Here is a 20,901-nt window from a genome sequence, read left to right as displayed (position 1 = left end):
CACAGAAGTTAAGCTAATATATGGTGGGCTTGAAATCTGAATTGAGGTCTAAGTTCAAACTCTGCCATGTTAAAATTTCTTCCATAATATTTACCAGAGGAATTATTACTGAGAAGTATATATTGCTCATTTCTGCAGGAAAAAATCATAGTAATCTTTGAAAGTGGTTATTGCTAGGTAGTTGTTCCTCATATGTGAGGGGGAGTGGTTCTAGCAACCCCCACAGTTACCACAATCTAGAAATACTCAACTCCCGAAGTCAGTATAATCCCCATGTATATACATGAAAAGTTGACCCTCTGTGTCCACGGGTTCCACAGCCCTCAAATACTGTATTTTTTATCTGTGTTTGGTTGCAGATGTGGAACCTGTGGATATGGAGGGCCAACAGCATTTTTTTAAACAAATCTTCATATCAGCAAACCCATGCAGTTCAAACCTGTGTTGTGCAAGGGTCAACCATAATAAGTTTATCTTCTTACTCTCTAATTAGTGATGTAAAACACAGTTAGCAACAGTGACTGTGTTGATCATTGATAATACAGCTTTCATCCAACATGCTTTCCCTACCCGTAGATTTCACAGCTGATATCTATAAACCAAAAAATGTAATTTTGTAATCAGCAAGGTGTGAAATTTTTTTGTGATAATCTTCCATTCTTTATCCAGTAGATCTTTTGTGTGTATGTTTAACCAATAGCTGTTGTATTTATTTCATGAGATTGATGCGTCAAAACCACTCTACCATGAAAGTAGTAATAGTCTCTAATAATATTTCCCTTCATAGGTTTGTTTTGATACTAAAAGATTATTCAGCTATTTAGATGATTCCCAAGAATAATTAGTACTTCATTATGTCTTAATACAGTTCATCTCTACTGATGTTTATTGATCACTGATACAGTTTGGATGTTTGTTCGCTTCAAATCTCATGTTAAATTTATGTTCATTAACGTTGAAAGTGGGACCTAGTGAGAGGTGTTTGGGCCATGTGGGCGGATCCCTCATGAATGGCTTGGTGCCCTCCCTGTGGTAGAGTTCACAGGAGATCTGCTTGTTAAAAAGAGTCTGAGGTCTCTCCCCTGTGTCTCTTGCTTTCTTGCCATGTGATTCCCTTTTGTCTTTGCTATGACTGGAAGCTCCCTGAGGACCTACCAGAAGCTGAGCAGATGTTGGTGTCATGCTTGTGCAGCCTCAAGAACCATTAGCCAAAATACACCTCTTTTCTTTATAAATTACCCAGTCTCAGGTGTTCCTTTATAGTAGCACAAAACCGACTAATGAAATCACCTACTTGTATCCTTTATGGGCTAATAGAAGAATAGGACAATGATTCGTTCAGCCATTACAAGCTTGTAATTTTCAAGGGTGGTGGTGTAATCCTTAATGTGCATGTGTGAATAAGACAAGCTCATGGAAGAGTAAACATAGGTTATGATTTTTAAAAGGAATGAAAATGGTGGTTAAGAAATAACAGAACAGAGGGCCAAATGGTATTGAATCCACAAAAGTAGAGAAAGAGGTTGACAGAGTTGGCTGGTGTGGGGTCCCCCAGTTCCCTCTGCTTCCTTTCTGAGTCCTGACTGAAAATTAGAGTGCCTTGACCTCTGTGTGACCTAGCCATCTGCAGGTTATTTCCCCCCACAGGCTTGAACCCAAACTGGGGACTTGAACATTCCCAGGCACTAATAAATGTATCTAGGTTTACTAAAAAGAAATTGGCCCTGGCCCCAAGCCAAATTCCTTAAACTTTACGCTCTGATCCCCTTGAAGTGGGTGCACCCAGGTGGAACATTCCTTTTCTCTCATTGTTCCTCTAGAGGATTGCACTCTGTAAGTTCCCCTAATATATGCTTGTACCAATCACCCTGGTATTTCATTCTTCTTTCTTTGGAATCTCAATTAGCCCCATCTCAGGACTGTTTGGGCATTCCCTTCTGGAAATTCCCCAGCTGTGGCTTTTGAGGCAACTCCAGCGAAGGGTTCAATGGAACAAAATGGCTGATTTTTCAAGAACCAGAGTAGGAAGTAATAGCTTAATTACAAGATAGTATTTATTGACAGTAGTGTTAGAAAATGTTAGTTGATGACTGGAAGAATGTATCAGTGGAACAAAGTGGGATAAGAACCAGGTAGAGAGCATTAAGCAAACAGGATTTTCTTTATGGAAGAGCCAATGAAAACCTAATGAATTTGTATAATTACAACAAGAGGTGGTAGAACAAAGACTATTTCCAGAATACCCTGTTGCAAGGATTTATTAAAGCTAATGGTGAATTAATCATAGGGGAGTGTAGGAATTTAAGAATTTAGGTGCCACCGCTACTACTAGATTCTAAGAATCAGAATGTCAGAAATATTTCATACTTTATAAATATCAGCCATCATCCTACATGCCTCTCTTCTACTACTGTACAAGCCCTGACTCATCCTCCATTTTGAAAATGGTCTTCTGGCTTTCAAAATACCATATGCTTCTGATACTTCTCCTACTTCGATTAACTTTGCTCATCCTCTTCCTTGTCAATATTTCCTAAGAGTCTATCCATGTCTCAATTATTTTAACATTTTTTCCTACATGACCATTTTCATGCTCAAAAAATTACTACTTGCCATATAGAGAGACACTCAAATTTATAACGAACTCAAATGATGCATTTGCAAATGATTGCTGAAAATCACTTTGTGGATAGGTTCTCAGCAGGCATTTCAATGTGTCCAAATTCAAATTTATTAATTTCTCCAGTGAACCTGCACCTTCCCATGTCTTCTCAAGAAGTTCATGGCATCACTATCTATCTGACCTTATGGACAAAAGTCCCCAGAGTTGCCCTAACCCCTCCTTACACTTAAATTCTCATATCTAATTACTTACAACCTTCTGACTTTGCAGTGTCTTGAGTCCAAATCCTCCTATCACTTCACAACTAGCCTAGTTCTGCCTTTCATCGTTTGTTGGCACTTTGATCACAGACTCCTAATTGGTTTCCTGTCTCCAGACTTCTATAGTGGCAATCTAATACTGCTATTCTAAACTATGCAAAACATGCACAGACTATTTCACTCCTCCCTAAAAAACAAAACAAAACAAAAGCAGTTACAGACTTTTTGGTACTTTGATTTAATGAATTATCTTCATTTGTTTTCTCCATAAATGTGGTGTTTGCCTCTTTTAAGATTATTCCAAGTCATATGGACACATTTTCTGTAGTAACCAAGGTATGTGGGACATAGCTACAGCCCTCTTTTAGGGCACACCTTCTGTGATGTTTCTAGGAAGGTAACTTTTAAGGAGGCAGCCTTAAGGGTCTGGCTGGCTTTGGTTTTGGTCTTCAATCTGCTAAACTGAACCTCAACTTTCTCAACTCTAGTAGTAACAATAACCAACATTTATTTTATTTTATTTATTTATTTTGAAACAGGGTCTCACTCTGTCACCTGGGCTGGAGTGCAGTGGTGCAATCTCAGTTTATTGCATCCTTTGCCTCCTGGGCTCAAGCCTCCTTCCACCTAAGCCTCCCAAGTAGCTAGGACTACAGGTGTGCACCACCATACCAGCTAATTTTTGTATTTTTATAAATACAGGGTTTTGCTATGTTGCCCAGGCTCATCTTGAACTCCTGAAATCAAGCCATCTACCCACGTTGGCCTCCCAAAGTGCTGGGGTTACAGGTGTGAGCCAACACACCTGGCCAACCAATATTTATTCAGCCCATGCTTTGTCCTAGGCACTAAGTGCTAATTATTTTATGCAAAACTCAAAACAATCCTCTAAGAGAGAGATCATATTATTTTCCTCATTTGTTTGGAAAGGCAACAGGCTTTGAGAGTTTAATAATTGTCCAAAGTCACCTAGCTGGTAAGTGAAAGGGTTGAGGTTTGAACACAGATGTTTTAACTCCCAAGTATAGGCTTTTAATCACTGACTATATACCACCTCTATAGCAAGGATATCCAGGATACAGGTACACTATAATGTATGTAAATTATCTGGCATGGACTCAATACATCTCTCTATCTTCTCACCTATAGGTAAAAAAAAAAAAAATACTTCTACATTTTTACATTTTAATTTTTTTCTCATATTTATGTTTTGTCTAGACAATCGGATGAAATATTCTTCCTGGCAGATTTTATTTCTTGCATTGTACAAAATAAGTCAAAACTGTGCATTGCACATTGTCAATTCTCAAGAAATGCTTATTAATTGAATGAATGAATGAAGGTCTGTTTTTATGTGTATTGAATAAGTTTTAGCTTTCTCAGAATTCATTGTTTTTGTTTGCTTTATGTAAAAAGGAACACAAAATACATTTTAAATATCATTATATATACATTATATATAAAGAGATTTTATATGAAACATTATATGTATATCAAAAGAATAGAAATATAAGGCTTCAAAATATGTTATATAATTTCTTCCTCCAAAAGTTTATTTGTAAGATGGCACCTTTCTGTAAATGTCAATGGTATGAAGCCATTAACTCTGAGGTTTCATGCATCCTTTGGAGCTGGCAAGGCTCTAAAATGAAATTGTTCAAAAGGATCATTGGTATTACTCTAAAAGTTTACAAGTAGTATCAGGAGGAAAAGGTGGCATTATGTATTTTAAGCTTCTATAATATTTTCCATTGAAATTTAATGCATTCCATTTTATTATTGCTTTGAAATGCTACCGTGTTGTAGGGCCAAAATTTAAGCAAAATTTTAATAAATACCTCACTTGTTTAATACTATCAATTATGTTTTTTTCACATAAGGTTATTTTCCCTTCTATTCTGGTATTTTGTATCATAAAAGAATTCTCTGAATTTTTTCCAGTTTGCATATAATTTCTAATATAAAGACAACCTTTTGAAGACAAACAATATTATGTTTCAAAGTATATTTTAAGCATTCTCTAAATTTAAAGGACTTTTTGGCTGAATCCCCATGATTAGGAGAAGTAGAAGATTAGATAACTAGTGAAAATAGTTACTAAAACCTTTTGCTTAAAGTGCTATAATGCTCTTAATCTGTCATTACAAATGGATTAGTGCATCCAATAAATCAAGGGAAAAGTTAAACAAAATTTGGTTGATATACTCTGCAAGATCACAAAGACCAAAACAACTTCAATATTAATTACATTGACTGTATCAACTGCTTTCATGGGAATGATGGAAACCAGCAGTTCTCTAATATCAACAAAAATAAAGCATAAGAATTTGGTCTAGATATTAGAAAAAGAAATTCACAGAGGGGAACTAAGATGTGGAACCTCTTCCCTTGGAGAATTCATGACAAAGGATATAAGTCATTTTAAAAACGATGTCAGGTGCATTTCCTGTCTTGAATTAGGGGATCCGTTGGATAAGTCTTCACTGGTACTGTGAATTTCTGAAGCCTCTCATTTATAAATCAAAAGCCTTTTAAAGTTTTCTAAATCAGTAGTTGGAGTGTACATGATGGATGTGTATTCATAGAAACGATACTCTTGGAGGTCTGTGTAATATTGATCCTAAACTCCTATACCAGTGTTCTTTGAACACAAACACCCATTCTTTCTAGAATGGAGATTGACATTTTTTGAGTCTTGGATTTCTTAGCGAATCTATGCATGCACAACACTTTGCACTTTGCAAATAATTTCAGAAAATTCCTAGAGTCTATGAATCTACTTCGCGGAGCATGGTTCTCCTGCCTCTGAACTCTAATTGTTCTGTGAACTCAAATCCTGTTCCTACGCTTTCTCAATCCTGTCTATCTTCTTGAAATTCTGGTTATTATCTGTTCTTTTAGTAGAACCAGTCCGAGTGCTTATATGACACCATGGACTTTCATACTATTGTTTCAATGATACTTACATAGTGCAAAATATTTTTACTTAGTTTACTTTATGCAATTCTCACAATAACCCTATGAACTATGACAATTTTACATATGAAAAAAATAAGTCTTGGGAGAATCATGGACCTTTTTGTTGTTGTTAAATTCACAATGTGGCCAGGTGCAGTGGCTCATGCCTGTAATCCCAGCACTTTGGGAGGCAAGGCAGGTGGATCACTTGAGATCAGGAATTTGAGACCAGCCTGGCCAACATGACAAAACCCCATGTCTACTAAAAATACAAAAATTAGCTGGATATTATGGTGCATGCCTGTAATCCCAGCTACTCAGGAGGCTGAGGCACGATAATCACTTGGCGAAAGTTGCAGTGAGCTGAGATTGCACCAAATGTGGTCCTCCAGCCTGGGCGACAGAGTGAGACTCTGTCTCAACAAAACAAATAAGTAAGTAAAATAATTCACAGTGTAAGTACCTGCAAATTGAGGATTTTTTAACCCAAGTATTCTACCTGTTGAATCCACAGATTCCCATTTTCTGCAGTGGATTGTCATCACAGTTCCAAACATGTTAAGAGTCATATATCTGTTTATAGAATACTTTATTACTGACATTTACTGTAATTGTTCAATCTTTCAAATCTTTTTTGAATTCCAAAAGTCAAGCCTCCCATAATTAATACCTCTGTTTACCATTCATTATTTAAGTTCACATGTTGGTCCCCAAACCCTACATAAATTATCCAAAGAAAATAATTCCCTTCCACTTTAGTTAACTATCATATGTGGTATTACTTTCAATGAAAAATGTTTTTCCTGTTTGTTTAGAGTGGTCAGCCAAGAGTTATCTCCTCTGAGCTGACCTGGGAAATCTGTTGGCACAAGTTAACTCTGTATTCCTAAATACTTAACTCTCAGTACAGAGGAAGGTCTGTAGACCTATAGATGTCCTGAAGGGGAACAAAGGAGAGTTAACATAACATCTCTGTACTTGGATTCTCTGAATCCCAGGTAAGAATAATTTTTACATTTTGTGTGCTGCCCATATGTTAAATCACCAATCCAATAAGGTTACTTACGTATTGAAATACTCAGCAAAGATCAAGTTGGTGGAGGTACCAGTGATTGTTGTCAGTCCACCAATAGTAGAAGAGTAGGCAATGCACAAACACATAAGTTTACATATCATGTGGCCCTTCTTTGTTCGATATTTGGTTCCCATGCCTGAGTTCTGTTCAACAACAACAAAAAAGTACCATGAGAACTGCTCTATATTTGTTATGGACTGAATGTTTGTGTCCCACCACCCCCACCAATTCATATGTTGATACCCTAACTCCTGACACGATAGTATTTGGCAATGAGGAAGATACTGGCCTCATTTGGAAGATTTGGAAGATACTGGCCCTTCCTTTGAGGATGTGGCCCTGGTCTGATGGGATTATGTCCTTATAAGAGGACACATCAGAGAGCTTGATTCCTCTCTCTCTCTGTTTCTGCTATGGAGAAAGTCACAAGAAGGTGGCTGTCTGTAATGCCAGCAGAGAGTCCTCACCAGACACTGACCCTGCCAGACCCTGATCCAGTCTTCAGAACTGTGAGAAATAAATTTTTATGGTTTAAACCACTTAGTTTGTGGTGTTTTGTTATGGTGATGTGAGCTCACTAATACAGCATTTATCTTTCCATCAATGCAGATGTAGCAATAACAGTATTTAAGCTGAAACCACTGAAATATTTTAAAAATCCAATTTCATTCATTTCTTCATCCTTCTTTCTTGTCCCTTACTTAACTCTTCCCCCATGTCTTCCCTTCTCGCCACTACTCCCAAAGCTTTTCTGTTGATACTGATGGTACATACTTAATAAGTCCCTAAACTTCTTTTGGAAAGGTTTCCCACCGATGCACCTTAATGGATGGTTCCCAGGGGATATCACTCCTGAAATTGAATGTTTTCAACACCATATACCTCAGCATTGAGAGATAAGTCAGTGTCCTCTTTGCTCCCCACTGTCTTTTCCAGAACATTAATCCTCCACTCACACAAAAAATAAATCCATTTTTTTTAAGAATCATGTAACTTGGATATCTCTTTCTCTCCCCATTCCTTTGACCATTATATTTTGATCTCCTGGTCACCCACTGCTGTCATTTAAGATAGCATTTGCACTCAGCACATAATCATCTTCCTTACTCCAAATCTTGTCAGCGACTGAATAATGACCACACTATGCTTATGCATAGCCCTTTAAATATCCTGGCCCCACACAGTTTTGATCTTACTTCCAACAATTTTCAGTTCTCCACCTCAGTCACCCCACCCCCGTAGTTACACCTTGAACAATGGCACATCCTGAAATGGTTTCACTTGGGGAATCACTAGACCAAATGTAAGTGTTTTAGTTACGAGATGACTTTCTAGGGTGCAAGCCAAAAGCAACTTCATTCTTTCTCTCATCCATGACCCTGTAAACACACTTTGTTGGTTTGATTCTTCCTCTTCCTGTGGTGAAATTCAAAGAAGAAACAATAACTTTTCAAGGTCATTTCATTTAATGAATAGTTTTTCAGTTATGTTTAGTCAGAAGAATAGCTTCATTTGAGTAGTTAAAATAAACAGTGCCCTATTTAATAAGAAAAATCCCACATTTTAAACTTAAGCATTCTCTTGTCCCCTAGATCAGGCCTGCTTGAAAGCCCATAGCTGGAAGGAGGTTTGTGAGTTTGACTTTCTCTTTCTCTCCTAGTTCCAATTCTTCTCACCACTTGCTACACTCAGTTTCTAAACCTTCAACATTTGGAATGTCAAGAGAAGAACAGGATCAGGAGAGGAGTGCTAAGGATTAGGAGAGGTCTTACTTGACTGTTTATTAATTTAAAAATGGCATTAGTACTTTCCAGGCATGGTGAATGTTTGAAATTACTCCCTCTGGTGGGCAATTTTATGGGATTTTATGAGACTCCTATTATCCAAATAGGAACATCAGATTGTTGTTCTTTCTATGTAGGTAACACACATCTTCTGCCTGGTGGCGTATGACACACTCATGGTGTCTGCATGTGATAGTCTGCCTGGTCTTTTTATATTGAGATCAACTTATGCCGTCAAAATCCCCTCCTGGAGGAAGTTGTCTTTCAAATGATCCCAAATGACAGTCCTCCCACATGTTTCCTTCGTATGGTCCAAGGGAAACAGTCACCTCTGTCGTGTTGTCAGTGACAGTGCAACTGAAACTTGATTAGGTAAGGAAATTCAGTCATGACATTTTACTTTCTAATTTTTCAAGAATGTGTCAAACACTAATCCATTGACCTTTTCTAAGTCTAGGGTGGTAGATAATAAGTTTTGTAAGTAGTAGTTTTTTTTTTTTTTTGAGACGGAGTCTCGCTCTGTCACCCAGGCTGGAGTGCAGTGGCCGGATCTCAGCTCACTGCAAGCTCCGCCTCCCGGGTTCACGCCATTCTCCTGCCTCAGCCTCCCGAGTAGCTGGGACTACAGGCGCCTGCCACCTCGCCCGGCTAAGTTTTTGTATTTTTAGTAGAGACGGGGTTTCACTGTGTTAGCCAGGATGGTCTCGATCTCCTGACCTCGTGATCCGCCCGTCTCGGCCTCCCAAAGTGAGTAGTAGTTTCTTAACAACTATTGCACCTTGGTAAGTAGGAGACTCTTCCCTTCTTTCAACTGTGATGGTACAAGTGGCAGGGGGCGGCGCATTAGGGAAATACTCCAACTTTCTCCATAAGCAGACTATCTCTCAGCCTTCTCATTTTAAACACTAAGTTTAAGAGTGTAAAACTGTTTTTTGGTCACCTCACTTGCAAGTCCTGTGGAAATGAAATGCAAAAATACCTAAGGTGTGTGGTTGATATTATATTTACTCAGGGGTAGAAAGAGTATCATTTAACCATCCTAGTTATCAATAAATTGGCATAGTTATTACAGTTTCTTCTTCCAACTTTGCTGCTGAATTAATTCTATCTCTACAGTTCTTCAACTGCACTGGCAAATCTAGGTTAATGAAGTATGTAGTTATGGCCAGTTATGGTCCTCTCCTTTCTTTACTTCCATCTTTATTCAGTTGAGTTCCATGGTACATCATTTCAATAAATTGTCTTAACAAAACTCCGAACTCTCTTTCTTGTCTTTTCTTAAATGGTAGTTCTTTGTGAAAATTCCAACTGATTTATAAACCCATCCATTCTCTCTCTCCATGTCATGTCTGCTTCTGAGTAGCCAACTACTGTTGCTAAAAATTACATGCACGGTAAAGCAGATGGGATCATTCATGATCACAAACATCCAATGCTGTAATGATGTTGCTCCTCTACCCTAGCGTGTTTGCATAACCAAATTACTCTACCTGTTTCCACAAGGAAATATAAAACCTTCTTTATCATCTTTATACATCCCTCTTAATGCTCCTTCTCAGTCTTTGCAAGTAGCTTTGCCTCCTACTTCCCAGAGAAAATAGAAGCCAGCATATAATAGTATCACTGTGAAATGTAGAAACCTACTTGCATTTGCCCCATCTTCTTGTTCTTTACATAATTAATAGAGTCAATGTTTCTCCTCCAACTTCTTGTTTCTCAGGTTTTCTCAGAACCCTTCCACTACAGACTATTGGAATTTTCATCAACATTTAATTATTTTTGAGCCATCTTTACAGAAGAAAAACAAGAAAGACTTCTTAACCCTCCACTCAAGTAAACTATTGTCCTACCTCATCTCCATTTTCACAGCCAAACTACTTGAAAGAGTTGTTTACATTCACTGACTCCATTTTCTTAAACACTTCCATCTAGCTTGTCTCCTCATTCCACCCACAATGCACTTCCTGTGATTATCAGTAATTTCCTCAGGGCTATGTTCAATAGGAACCTTTCAATCTCAACTTTGTAGTTCCCTTTGCAAGCATCTAAAAGAGTTTATCTCTTCTTTTTACTGAAAAAACTCTGCTTTGAGTTTCTGTGATATCTCACTCTTTGGGTTTTTCTATCTCTGCCTGTTTTTCTGTCTCCTTTGCCAGGTTTTTTTTTTTTTTTTTGCCTTCCATCCTTCCTTAAAACTGGAATTTCTTTAAACTGTCACAGGCCCTTGTCTCTCCTCACTCTAATGGTTCTCCTTTAAAAAATCTTATTTTTTATTGATTTAATGACTATTTTTATGCCAGATCACCAAACTTCTGTCTTCAGCCAGGATCCTCCATCTAGACCCATGTATCCAATTGCCTGTTCAACATAATCATGCCTGGAATCTCAGCACTTTGGGAGGCCGAGGCAGGTGGATCACTTGAAGTCAGGGAGTTCTAGGCCAGCCTGGTCAACATGGTAAAACCCTGTCTCTACTAAAAATACAAAAATTAGCCATGTGTGGTTGCGGGCACCTATAATCCCAGCTACTTGGGAGACTGAGGAAGGAGAATTTCTTGAACCTGGGAGGCGGAGGATGCAGTGAGCTGAGATTGCACCACTGCACTCCACACTCCAGACTGAGCAATAGAGCAAGACCTGTCTCAAAACAAAACAAAACTCTCTCTCTCTTTATATATATATATATATATATATATATATATATTTGAATATATATATATGTGTGTATATATATTTGAATATATATATATGTGTGTATATATATAGAGAGAGAGAATGTCTGCAATAAAACTCCAATCTGAAAATGTTCAGGACCAAGCCTTTTACTTCTTTTGTCAAATCTAGTTCGTCAGGATCACTTATATAAACTAATGTCATCACCATCACTATTGTAACAAATACTTATAGCATCCTTAGCATGTAATAAGCACTGGTCCAAGTTAAAATCAATTAAATGTTTTAATTCATTTAAGTCTTACAATATAATGAGGTGGGTACTATTATAACGTCATTTTATGGTACTATTATAACGTCATTTTGTAAATAAAAGACATAGAGAAGTTAAGTGAATTGTTCGAGGTACCAGAGCCTGAAAATGACAGACTTGGGTTTTGAAACCATACAGTCTTGCTTTAGAGCTCATACTCTCAGCCACTTTGCTATAATATATTGCTTGTCTTCCTTGAAAACATTATCTTCCTCATCCCATCAAATTCTGTCAATTGTATCTACTGAAATATGCCTGGACTCTGTTCAATTTTCTCCATCTCCACTGTTTTCACCCTGGTCTCAGTCAACATTATCTCCGGCCTAGGTTAATAAAATAATGTGTTTATGGATCTTCTTGCATCAATTCTTGCTTATTACAGACTCATTCTACAGACTTCAGCCTTTAAACAAAAATATAAATGTAGTTAAGGAATATGCAAACACTTATTATCTTTTGTCTTCTTGTGTTTGCGTATTTCTTAAATACATTTGTACATTTTTTTAGGCTGCTGTGTATAGGAAAGGTCTGAAATAGGGAAGAATTGATGCAAGGACAACCATAAAGGGATTATTACAGTAACTCAGACCACATTTTCTTTATCCATTCTTCATCTATTGAGGGACCCTTAAGTTGTTCCCCTAACTTGGCTATTGTGAATAATGCTGCAACGAATATGGGGAAGCAGATATATCTTTGACATATTGATTTCATTTTGGGGGTACATATATCCAGAAGTGAGATTGCTGGATCACATGGTACTTCTATTGTTTTTCTAATTTTTTGAGGAATCTCTATATTGTTTTCCATAATGGTTGCACCAATTTACATTGCTGCTAACAGTGTACAAGCGTTCTCTCTTCTCCAAGATGAACAGAAGAAATGCCATCTTCCATACAGATGAGCATGCTATTTGAGACATTATTAAAATATCTTTTTGAAAAGTCGTGATAAGGAAAAAATTACTACTCACTAAAAGTCATCATAGATATGAAAATGGCATTTAGCATGGCAGCGTCAGGTGCATTGGATTGTAATTTACCTTCAAGTTTCTAATTAACTTTAAGGTCAACCCACAAAGGACTCTATGCTTCACCCAAAATAAACTAATTTAGAAAAGTCTCCCTTTCCCTTATAATTTATACATGGAAATCATTTGTATTTTCCATATGATAAAAAATTCCATTGAAATTTGACACAAAATAAGTGGTATGTAAATAAGGTAGGGAAATAAGTTTAAAAATTCTTATGAATCATACAAAGTGACAATTGAAATCTGGGGCTTAATATTAACTATTTTACTATAGGAAAGACTTCAACACAAACCAGAAAGTGATGCATAATTTGAATATTATTAAATTGATAATAAGAATGGAAACTTAAAATATGCAATGTTTATATGATTTCTCTTTGCCACCTTAAAACTTTCAAAAATATAAATAAAGAAAAAATTGGATTTCATATAAAAGCTTAACTGAAAAATATATGCATATATAGAGAATTATTAAAAGACATTGGAAGATATAAAACAAAAAATCAAAACAGAAACAGATTAATGTTTGCCATGCTTTATGACTTATGAATTAACTATACATTTTTTATTAATAAGGACCTTTAAAATATACATTATTGTTACTGCACATGAGCTAATGTTTATGCAAATATCATCGACAATTTATAAAGGCATTAAAATTCAGGGTAAAAAATTCTACAGTAAATGCTAACACTAATATATCATAATGCAAATTAAAGGTTAAGAGGAAGAGTTTTTGAAGTGGAATGGTGAATGCACCCTACTTTTTATCTACCCAGTAAACATGAGCTCCATGCATTCAGATTTATCGTTGTTTTTACTGAGTGCTTGTGTTCACTGGGCTGAACTCGTAGAAGAGACGATACTGAAGTAAAGGGTAAAGCATGAGGACCAGAGGGACAGTAGTACAGGGCACTGAGCTAAAAAATAGGGCTCTTAGGAAAGCCTGAAATGAGTCAATAATCGAGCCAACTAGTGGTACAGAAATTATACAAAGCGGGCAGGTATCACAGGTATCATAGCAGATTAATCTTTAGTCTTCTGCCCAGATTGTACTTTCAGCCTGTGGCCACAGGACATTGTCACAGGTATATTGTGAATGGAAAAGTACTTGTGTTATAATATATAAGGAAATTTATGTGATATGAAAAGTACAAAATTATGTACAATTTTAAAGCAAAAATATTTCTACATACATACATGTGCCTGAAATGAAACATACACATATATGTGTGTGTGTGTGTGTCTGTGTGTGTGTGTGTGACTGAAATGAAATATATCAAAATACTAACAACAGTTATTTCTTGATCATGCGATTAGGGGTATCCTCCACCTTCTTGATACTTTTTGTAACTTTTACAGCCAGAAATATATATATATATTTTTAACATGTAAAGGAATGATAGACTATTAGGGCAGACAGGTAGTTAGAGATTATCTGGTATAAAGACCTAATATTTCAGAAGAGCAAAATGAGTCTCAAGTGTGACCCAGCTGATTACCGCAGACTTGAAAGCAGAATCCATGTCTGTGAGTTCCCTCTCAGTGAATTTCCCCTGTACCAACTTGCCTTCCAGAATACTTATGTGAATTTTTAAAACTACATTTGAGTTCTATTTCATACTGCTTTTACCACAATGGTAACCTATTGTGTTTTTATTCAATCCCTTCTGTCTACCATACATGTGGAGTATGCCCTCCACATCTTCTTCCAAGTAACTGAAAAATTTTCTACGAGGACGTGACAAAATGCAGAATTCAATGACATCATCACAATGGACCTGTCACAACAGAAATCCTGCAGGTCCAGAGGTAACTCACTATTGCCACCTGGTGGCAGCAATTGCAGATTTATTTCACAGCTTCCTTCACTGAATATGTATACTTCGTATCATCTTCCAATTATGGCTCTGTCATAACGTTGCTTATAGTACAGAATTCAATTTTCAATATGTTGCCTAGAGCTCTATTAACAGGTGGAAATATGATATACGTGACTTTTCCTGCCTCTTCTCTAAGTTAGAATATGTCTTTTCCCTCTTTCACTTGCTTATTTTTTTTAAGTACATGCTACTGAATCACTCCCAAATATTCCCTGGTTGCTTAAACATTCTCTTGGAACAATCAAGTGATAGGATACCTAATTCACATCAATATTCTACCAATTTTATTGTCTTGGTGACATCTCTTTCAGGGCCTCCTTTCCTGTCCTAAATCTAGTCATTTTTTCTCTAGAACTGCAAAGAGCTACACTTAAGTCTACCCTCTTATTTCATCAAAAGTCTGACTGGATGTTGACTCTACATTGGAAATATATGTTACTTAGAATTTTGAAGGCAGTTTTCCTGCTGTCTCTGAGTAGTGCTGTTGGGGAGAACTATTCAGCCATTCATATTTTTGATCATTTGTAAGGAATTAGTGTTCCTTCCTTTTTGAGAGCTTTTAGGATCATCTTATAGTATTCTGAAATCTCAAAGATTTTAAAACAGATCTGCCCTGTGTGGGTCTGCTTCATTCATTTTGATGACATTTAGTGAGTCCTTTAATCATAAAACTTGTACTCTTCCATTGTAGAAACTTTCTTGAATTTTTTATATACTCTTCTCATTTTTCCTGTTCTTTTTGGAAACTCCTCTTATTTCCTGTTTATTCTGTTTCTTCCTATTGTGTCTACTGAATTTTCCATTTATGCTTTTATATCTCTATATTTTATATTTATACTTTATTTTATATTTACATGTTTTATATTTTTGCCTTCTTTATTGTCTTTTATAGAATACTATTTGTATTTCATAAATATGAGTAATTTATTTGTTTACCCCTCTGATTATATTAATGATATTTTCTTTTTTGTAGTTTCTTCTTCTTGCATAGTCTCTGCTTCCTGCAGATTGCTCTTTTTTCTTTGTTTATTTGGCAATCTCTCTTTCATAATTGAGGCTTTCATCAGATATCCAGGAATTTTTGGTTGTCTGCTCACATTTCAGCAGTGAATATCTGTGTAGAAGCTCTGCACTCATGTTTTTGGATTTGTTGTTGCCTGTAAGCTTCACTATAATGTCATCTGACTGGGCCTTTTTTTTTTTGAGAAAATTCTAAGGTCAATGTTTTCTTGTCTCTTACTCTGATTGTGTTCTCCAAGGAAGCATCATCTGGCCTTCTGCCTGCTGACACTTGAAAGGCATAGACCTGGCTCCTGGACCAGTGTGGGTAGAAGGTCGGGTCCTCCACGTTTAGCTTATAAACTATCACTCAGTACCCCTGTTTTCCTTGTGACACTCTCCCCCAGCCCAGAACTGGATCTGGTTCTCTTTATCCTGTTTTACTATGTCTGAAGATTATGTTTCTGTTTCGTGGATTAGAAGCTGTTGCATCCATGTGGATTTGGGGATGAAAGTGGAAGATTTAACTACTTCATAAGCAATTTTTTTCTTCCTCCTGCTTTTCAACATTTTAAAAATGTTGAAGCCTGCTGCTATGGAAATTGAATTGTTTATTGGCTTTTCTCATTATCGATTTAGGATTCAGCTTCCATGGGATTACTGGGGATAACAGGGTTATTTTCCACTCAACCTTTTACTTTCCAGCTTCCAAAATGATTTTGCTGTCATGTCTTCTCTTGATGTTTATATAATTTTGATTATATTTGAAAGTCTATTTGTTCTTGTTTTAATGAAGACTTAGAACAGTAGTAACAAATGAGCCTATTTAACCTGCCATCTTAATGGAAGATGCAATATTTATCTGTTTACATTTAAAAAATAAAGAAATAAATATTTACTAATAATTAATGCCCACTTTTGACCTTGGTGCTTTTGTGGTCCCTATGTTGGTAGATGATGTAACTAAAAAGGGAACAGAAGACTGGAAGTTCCATAGTGCACAGAGGAATTAAGACAGTGGGAACCTGTCCTTTTTGTCTGCATATTGAGTTTAAAGGTCCTCAGTTAAGTGAATAACAGATTATGTTATTTAATTAAACCAGCCTTCCTATAGTGTTCTAATGGTTTAAAATGTCTGTAAGATTATTTCTGTAAAGAAATATTGAATGAAAGTACTAGATAAGTGAATAGCAAAAAAATGTAGGAGAGGATCTTCCCCTTACAGCTGGTATGAACTCTTCATGAAGATCTGGTGAAAATATAATCAGTAATAACCTGAAGAATTCAGAGGAGTTAGTAAAATTGAAGTTATCGATAAGACTCTTTGAAATAGAATTTATATCCACCATAGTTAATAAAGAACTATTACATATTGTGAATTTGGGTATGCTTATAAAGCAATAAACATTTATGGTGTGTGTGATGAATAAAGAAATGTTTAAAATGTAGCATTAAGGACATAAGTCCTCTTTATAAATAAACTCTATTTTTAGAAATGTTAAAAGTCATGATTAAATCCAGTATTTACTTACAAAATTTTATTGTCCTAAATGTTAACTATTTAGAAGCTTCCCTTGTACTTTCTTAGGAAAAAGTGTGTGTGTGTGTGTGTGTTTGTGTGTGTGTGCCACTGAGAAAAACCTTGCTCTTTCTAGTTGTAAAAATGACTGAAACAAAATATAATAACATAGCATATTTGTCTATCCAGCAGCATGACAAATCAGATTCCCTGCTAAATGAGATGCTATTTAAAATATTTAAAACAATATTTTAAAGTGCAACAATACTTTTAAAGCTGGATTTAAAATAAGATTTCAGTTTATCATGTTGCAAGGAGAGCTTGGTATAAAAGATATTGCCCCAGGTCAAATGTGTGTGGGGAATCATATAAGAAAACACATATAAAGCTGGTATCCTTTGCAGAAGTAGAAAGAAAATATCATGCTGACTTAAGGGAAAACAATATGCCCTAAAAATTCCTAACCATGAGCATTTTTCCTAAAGCATTAATTTATGTTTTGTGTGTGTTAAAGAGAAATAGCAATATAATTGAAAACTCTTAGAAGCAGCTGCAACATAGGACTTAAAGAATTTCCATAGTAACTAAAAAAAAATTTCACTGTTTAAAAGTACTGAACATGCAAGAAAATAATTAAACAAAGTGAGAACCAGCAATAAATAAATAAATAAATAAAAACTAAGTCAAAGAAAGAGACCCACAAGGACTTCAGAGCTGTTAGACACAGACACAAAATATAATTAAATTTGCATATGATTAATAAAATTAGAGAAGGAATTGAAAATATGAAAAAGATTATAATAGTTATAGGCAAATCTTAAAACAAGACAAATAGAATTTACATAATTAAATTTAACAATTTAAAAGCTCAGTAAATAGGTCAAAATAGACATAGCTAAAGAGAAAATTAATTAGCTGGAAGATAAATCAGAAGTTACTATTCATGATAAAGTTCTGCAAAACACATAAAAGAAAAACAGATGTTAGCTAAGAAGCTTAGAAAACACCGTGAGAAAGTGCAGCATGTTTAATTGGAGACTCAGAGGGAGAGAATACAGAGAACTAGGATGAGGCAATTGAATATTGAAAAATAACACCTGATAATTTGCAAGAATTGTTGGAAAAGATCAATACACAGATTCAGGAGAAATATTCACTTAGGTATAGCAAAGTAAAATTCTATCTCACACACACACACATACACACACATCATTAAAGCAACCAAAGAGAAAAGATTGCCTACAAACGAATAATAATTTGACTGGTAGCTAGCTGACTTTTAAATAGAAAAAAAGAAGCCAAAATGCAGTAGAAATATATAAATGTATTTCGATGTGCAAAATAAAAAATAATAACCTATCTAGCACACTATAACTATAAAAATATGATTCAAGAATTATCATCTTTCTATCAAACAAAAACTCTGTATTTAACACCAAAATCACTCTGTGAAGTACATTCAAATAGTATTTTCAGGAAGAAGGAACATGACCCCAGATAGGGGGTCTGAGAAGCAAAATACAATGGTGAACAAAGATATTAATAAATATGCACATAACTCTGCAGAGCACTGATTTTAAAAAATAATACAAGTATGTAATTTATGGAGGAATAATAGACTAGAACTAAAAAATTGGAAAATAGTAGCATGTGAATAGAAAGCGATGGTCTAAGTCAAAATATCCTAGGGTCAAAGGATTATAAATTATGCTGCTATAAAGACACATGCACACGTATGTTTATTGCAGCACTATTCACAATAGCAAAGACTTGGAATCAACCCAAATGTCCATCAGTGACAGATTGGATTAAGAAAATGTGGCACATATACACCATGGAATACTATGCAGCCATAAAAAAGGATGAGTTTGAGTCCTTTGTAGGGACATGGATGCAGCTGGAATCCATCATTCTTAGCAAACTATCACAAGAACAGAAAACCAAACACCGCATGTTCTCACTCATAGGTGGGAACTGAACAATGAGATCACTCGGACTCAGGAAGGGGAACATCACACACCGGGGCCTATCATGGGGAGGGGGGAGGGGGGAGGGGGGAGGGGGGAGGGGGGAGGGGGGAGGGGGGAGGGATTGCATTGGGAGTTATACCTGATGTAAATGACGCGTTGATGGGTGCAGCACAGCAACATGGCACAAGTATACATATGTAACAAACCTGCATGTTATGCACATGTACCCTACAACTTAAAGTATAATAATAATAAATAAATTAAAAAAAAAAAAAAAACAAAAAAAAAACAAAATATCCTAGGGTCTTTACACCATTCAGGAGAAAAAAATGGATTATCTTTAAATTTTTATGTATTAAGTAGACATGATACTAATGACTAAATGATGTCCTTCAATATTCATATGTTGAAGCTCTAACACTCAAAGTGACTCTGTTTGGAAAAGGGCCTTTACAGAGGTAATTCAGTTTAAACAAAGAAGGGTGCCTAATCTGATAGGGCTGATGTCCTTATAAAAAGAGCAAAGGGGACCAGAAATATCTCTTTCTACTGCATGTGCACAGAGAAAACATCAGGTGAGGATACAATGAGAGGGTGGTCTTGTACAAGGCAGAGAGAGAGGTCTCACTAGAAACCAACCCAGATAACACCTTGATCTTGTACTTGGCTAGCCTCCAAAACTGGCAGAAAATACAACAGATTTGTATTATTTAAGATACAGTTCTGTAGTATTTTGTTATGGCAACCCTTGCTGCCTAATAATACAGCAAAATGATTAGGACAACTAAAACAGACACAAAGCATAGAATAGACCACCTGTACAAGTGTGTGTGTGGCATGGAATAAAAAAAGAAAATAACTGCATAGGAACGCGGGAAGGAAAGATAGAAAGAATATTTGGAAAAAATAAAAAGCCGGCAGTAGAAATTATTCTAAATATAAAATGTCACAAATAATTTAAATGGATAAAACATGTCAGGTAAAGGTAAAAATTTTCAAACATAATAAAAGAGATACACGTAAAACATAAGGACACAGAAATACTGAAAGTGAAAGCATAGAGGAAATGCCAGGTAAATACTAGCCTTATAAAAGCTGGCAGTGTCATGCCTGCAATCCCAGCACTTTGGGAGGTCGAGGTGGGTGAATCATGAGGTCAGGAGTTCGAGACCAGCCTGGCCAACATAGTGAAACCCCATCTCTGCTAAAAATACAAAAAATTAGCTGGGCGTAGTGGCGGGTGCCTGTAATCCCAGCTACTTGGTAGACTGAGGCAGGAGAATCGCTTGAACCCAGGAGGTGGAGGTTGCAGTGAGCTGAGATCGTGCCACTGCACTCCAGCCTGGATGGCGGAGTGAGACTCAGTCTCAGGAAAGGAAAGGAAAGGAGAGGAGAGGAAAGGAGAGGGGAGGGGAGGGGAGGGGAGAGGAGGGGAGCTGGTAGTCCTGTATTATCAACAGACAAATAAACTAATAAACTCAAAGACCAAAAAAATTAAGATAGATGAAGAGATGCACAAAATGATAAAAGGTTAATCAATCACACACACAGAAACATTCTAAATGGGTTCAAAATAACATAATCTAACAATACAGAGGAACCAAAACTGACAGAAGCATCAGAAGAAACAGAATATCCACATGATAGAGGGAGAGTTTAACAAAACAGTCTCATCAATTGCTGAATAAAAAGAGACAAAACTTGGTCAGGGCACAGAGATTTGAGAAGCACAACTAGCTACTTGATCTTACAGAGTTTTGGGAAACATTGAACCTAATTAGTTGAAAATGTACAATTTATTTTAAGCACAA

General features: G+C 36.1%; 1 protein-coding gene and 1 long non-coding RNA gene across 5 annotated transcripts in view; one reads left to right on the top strand and one right to left on the bottom strand.

Annotated features, from left to right (window-relative positions):
- Positions 1-20,901, top strand: part of LOC105475110 (uncharacterized) — a 316,642-nt gene that overhangs the window by 250,864 nt on the left and 44,877 nt on the right. The window lies entirely within an intron of this gene.
- Positions 1-20,901, bottom strand: part of LOC105475119 (solute carrier family 13 member 1) — a 119,330-nt gene that overhangs the window by 58,790 nt on the left and 39,639 nt on the right. For all 3 annotated transcript variants that reach the window (XR_011622005.1, XM_011730132.3, XM_011730128.2), the window contains exon 7: positions 6,908-7,059. Coding sequence is in view for 2 of the 3 variants with exons in the window: in XM_011730132.3 (XP_011728434.2) it covers positions 6,908-7,059 (152 nt within the window). In the remaining variant the exon portion in view is untranslated. The remainder of the gene's footprint in view (positions 1-6,907; positions 7,060-20,901) is intronic.

This window comes from Macaca nemestrina, chromosome 4 (genome assembly GCF_043159975.1).
Source record: "Macaca nemestrina isolate mMacNem1 chromosome 4, mMacNem.hap1, whole genome shotgun sequence".
NCBI classification, from domain to species: Eukaryota; Metazoa; Chordata; class Mammalia; order Primates; family Cercopithecidae; genus Macaca; species Macaca nemestrina.
Note: the sequence above shows the minus strand (reverse complement) of the source record. Positions and strands in the feature narration are given on the sequence as shown.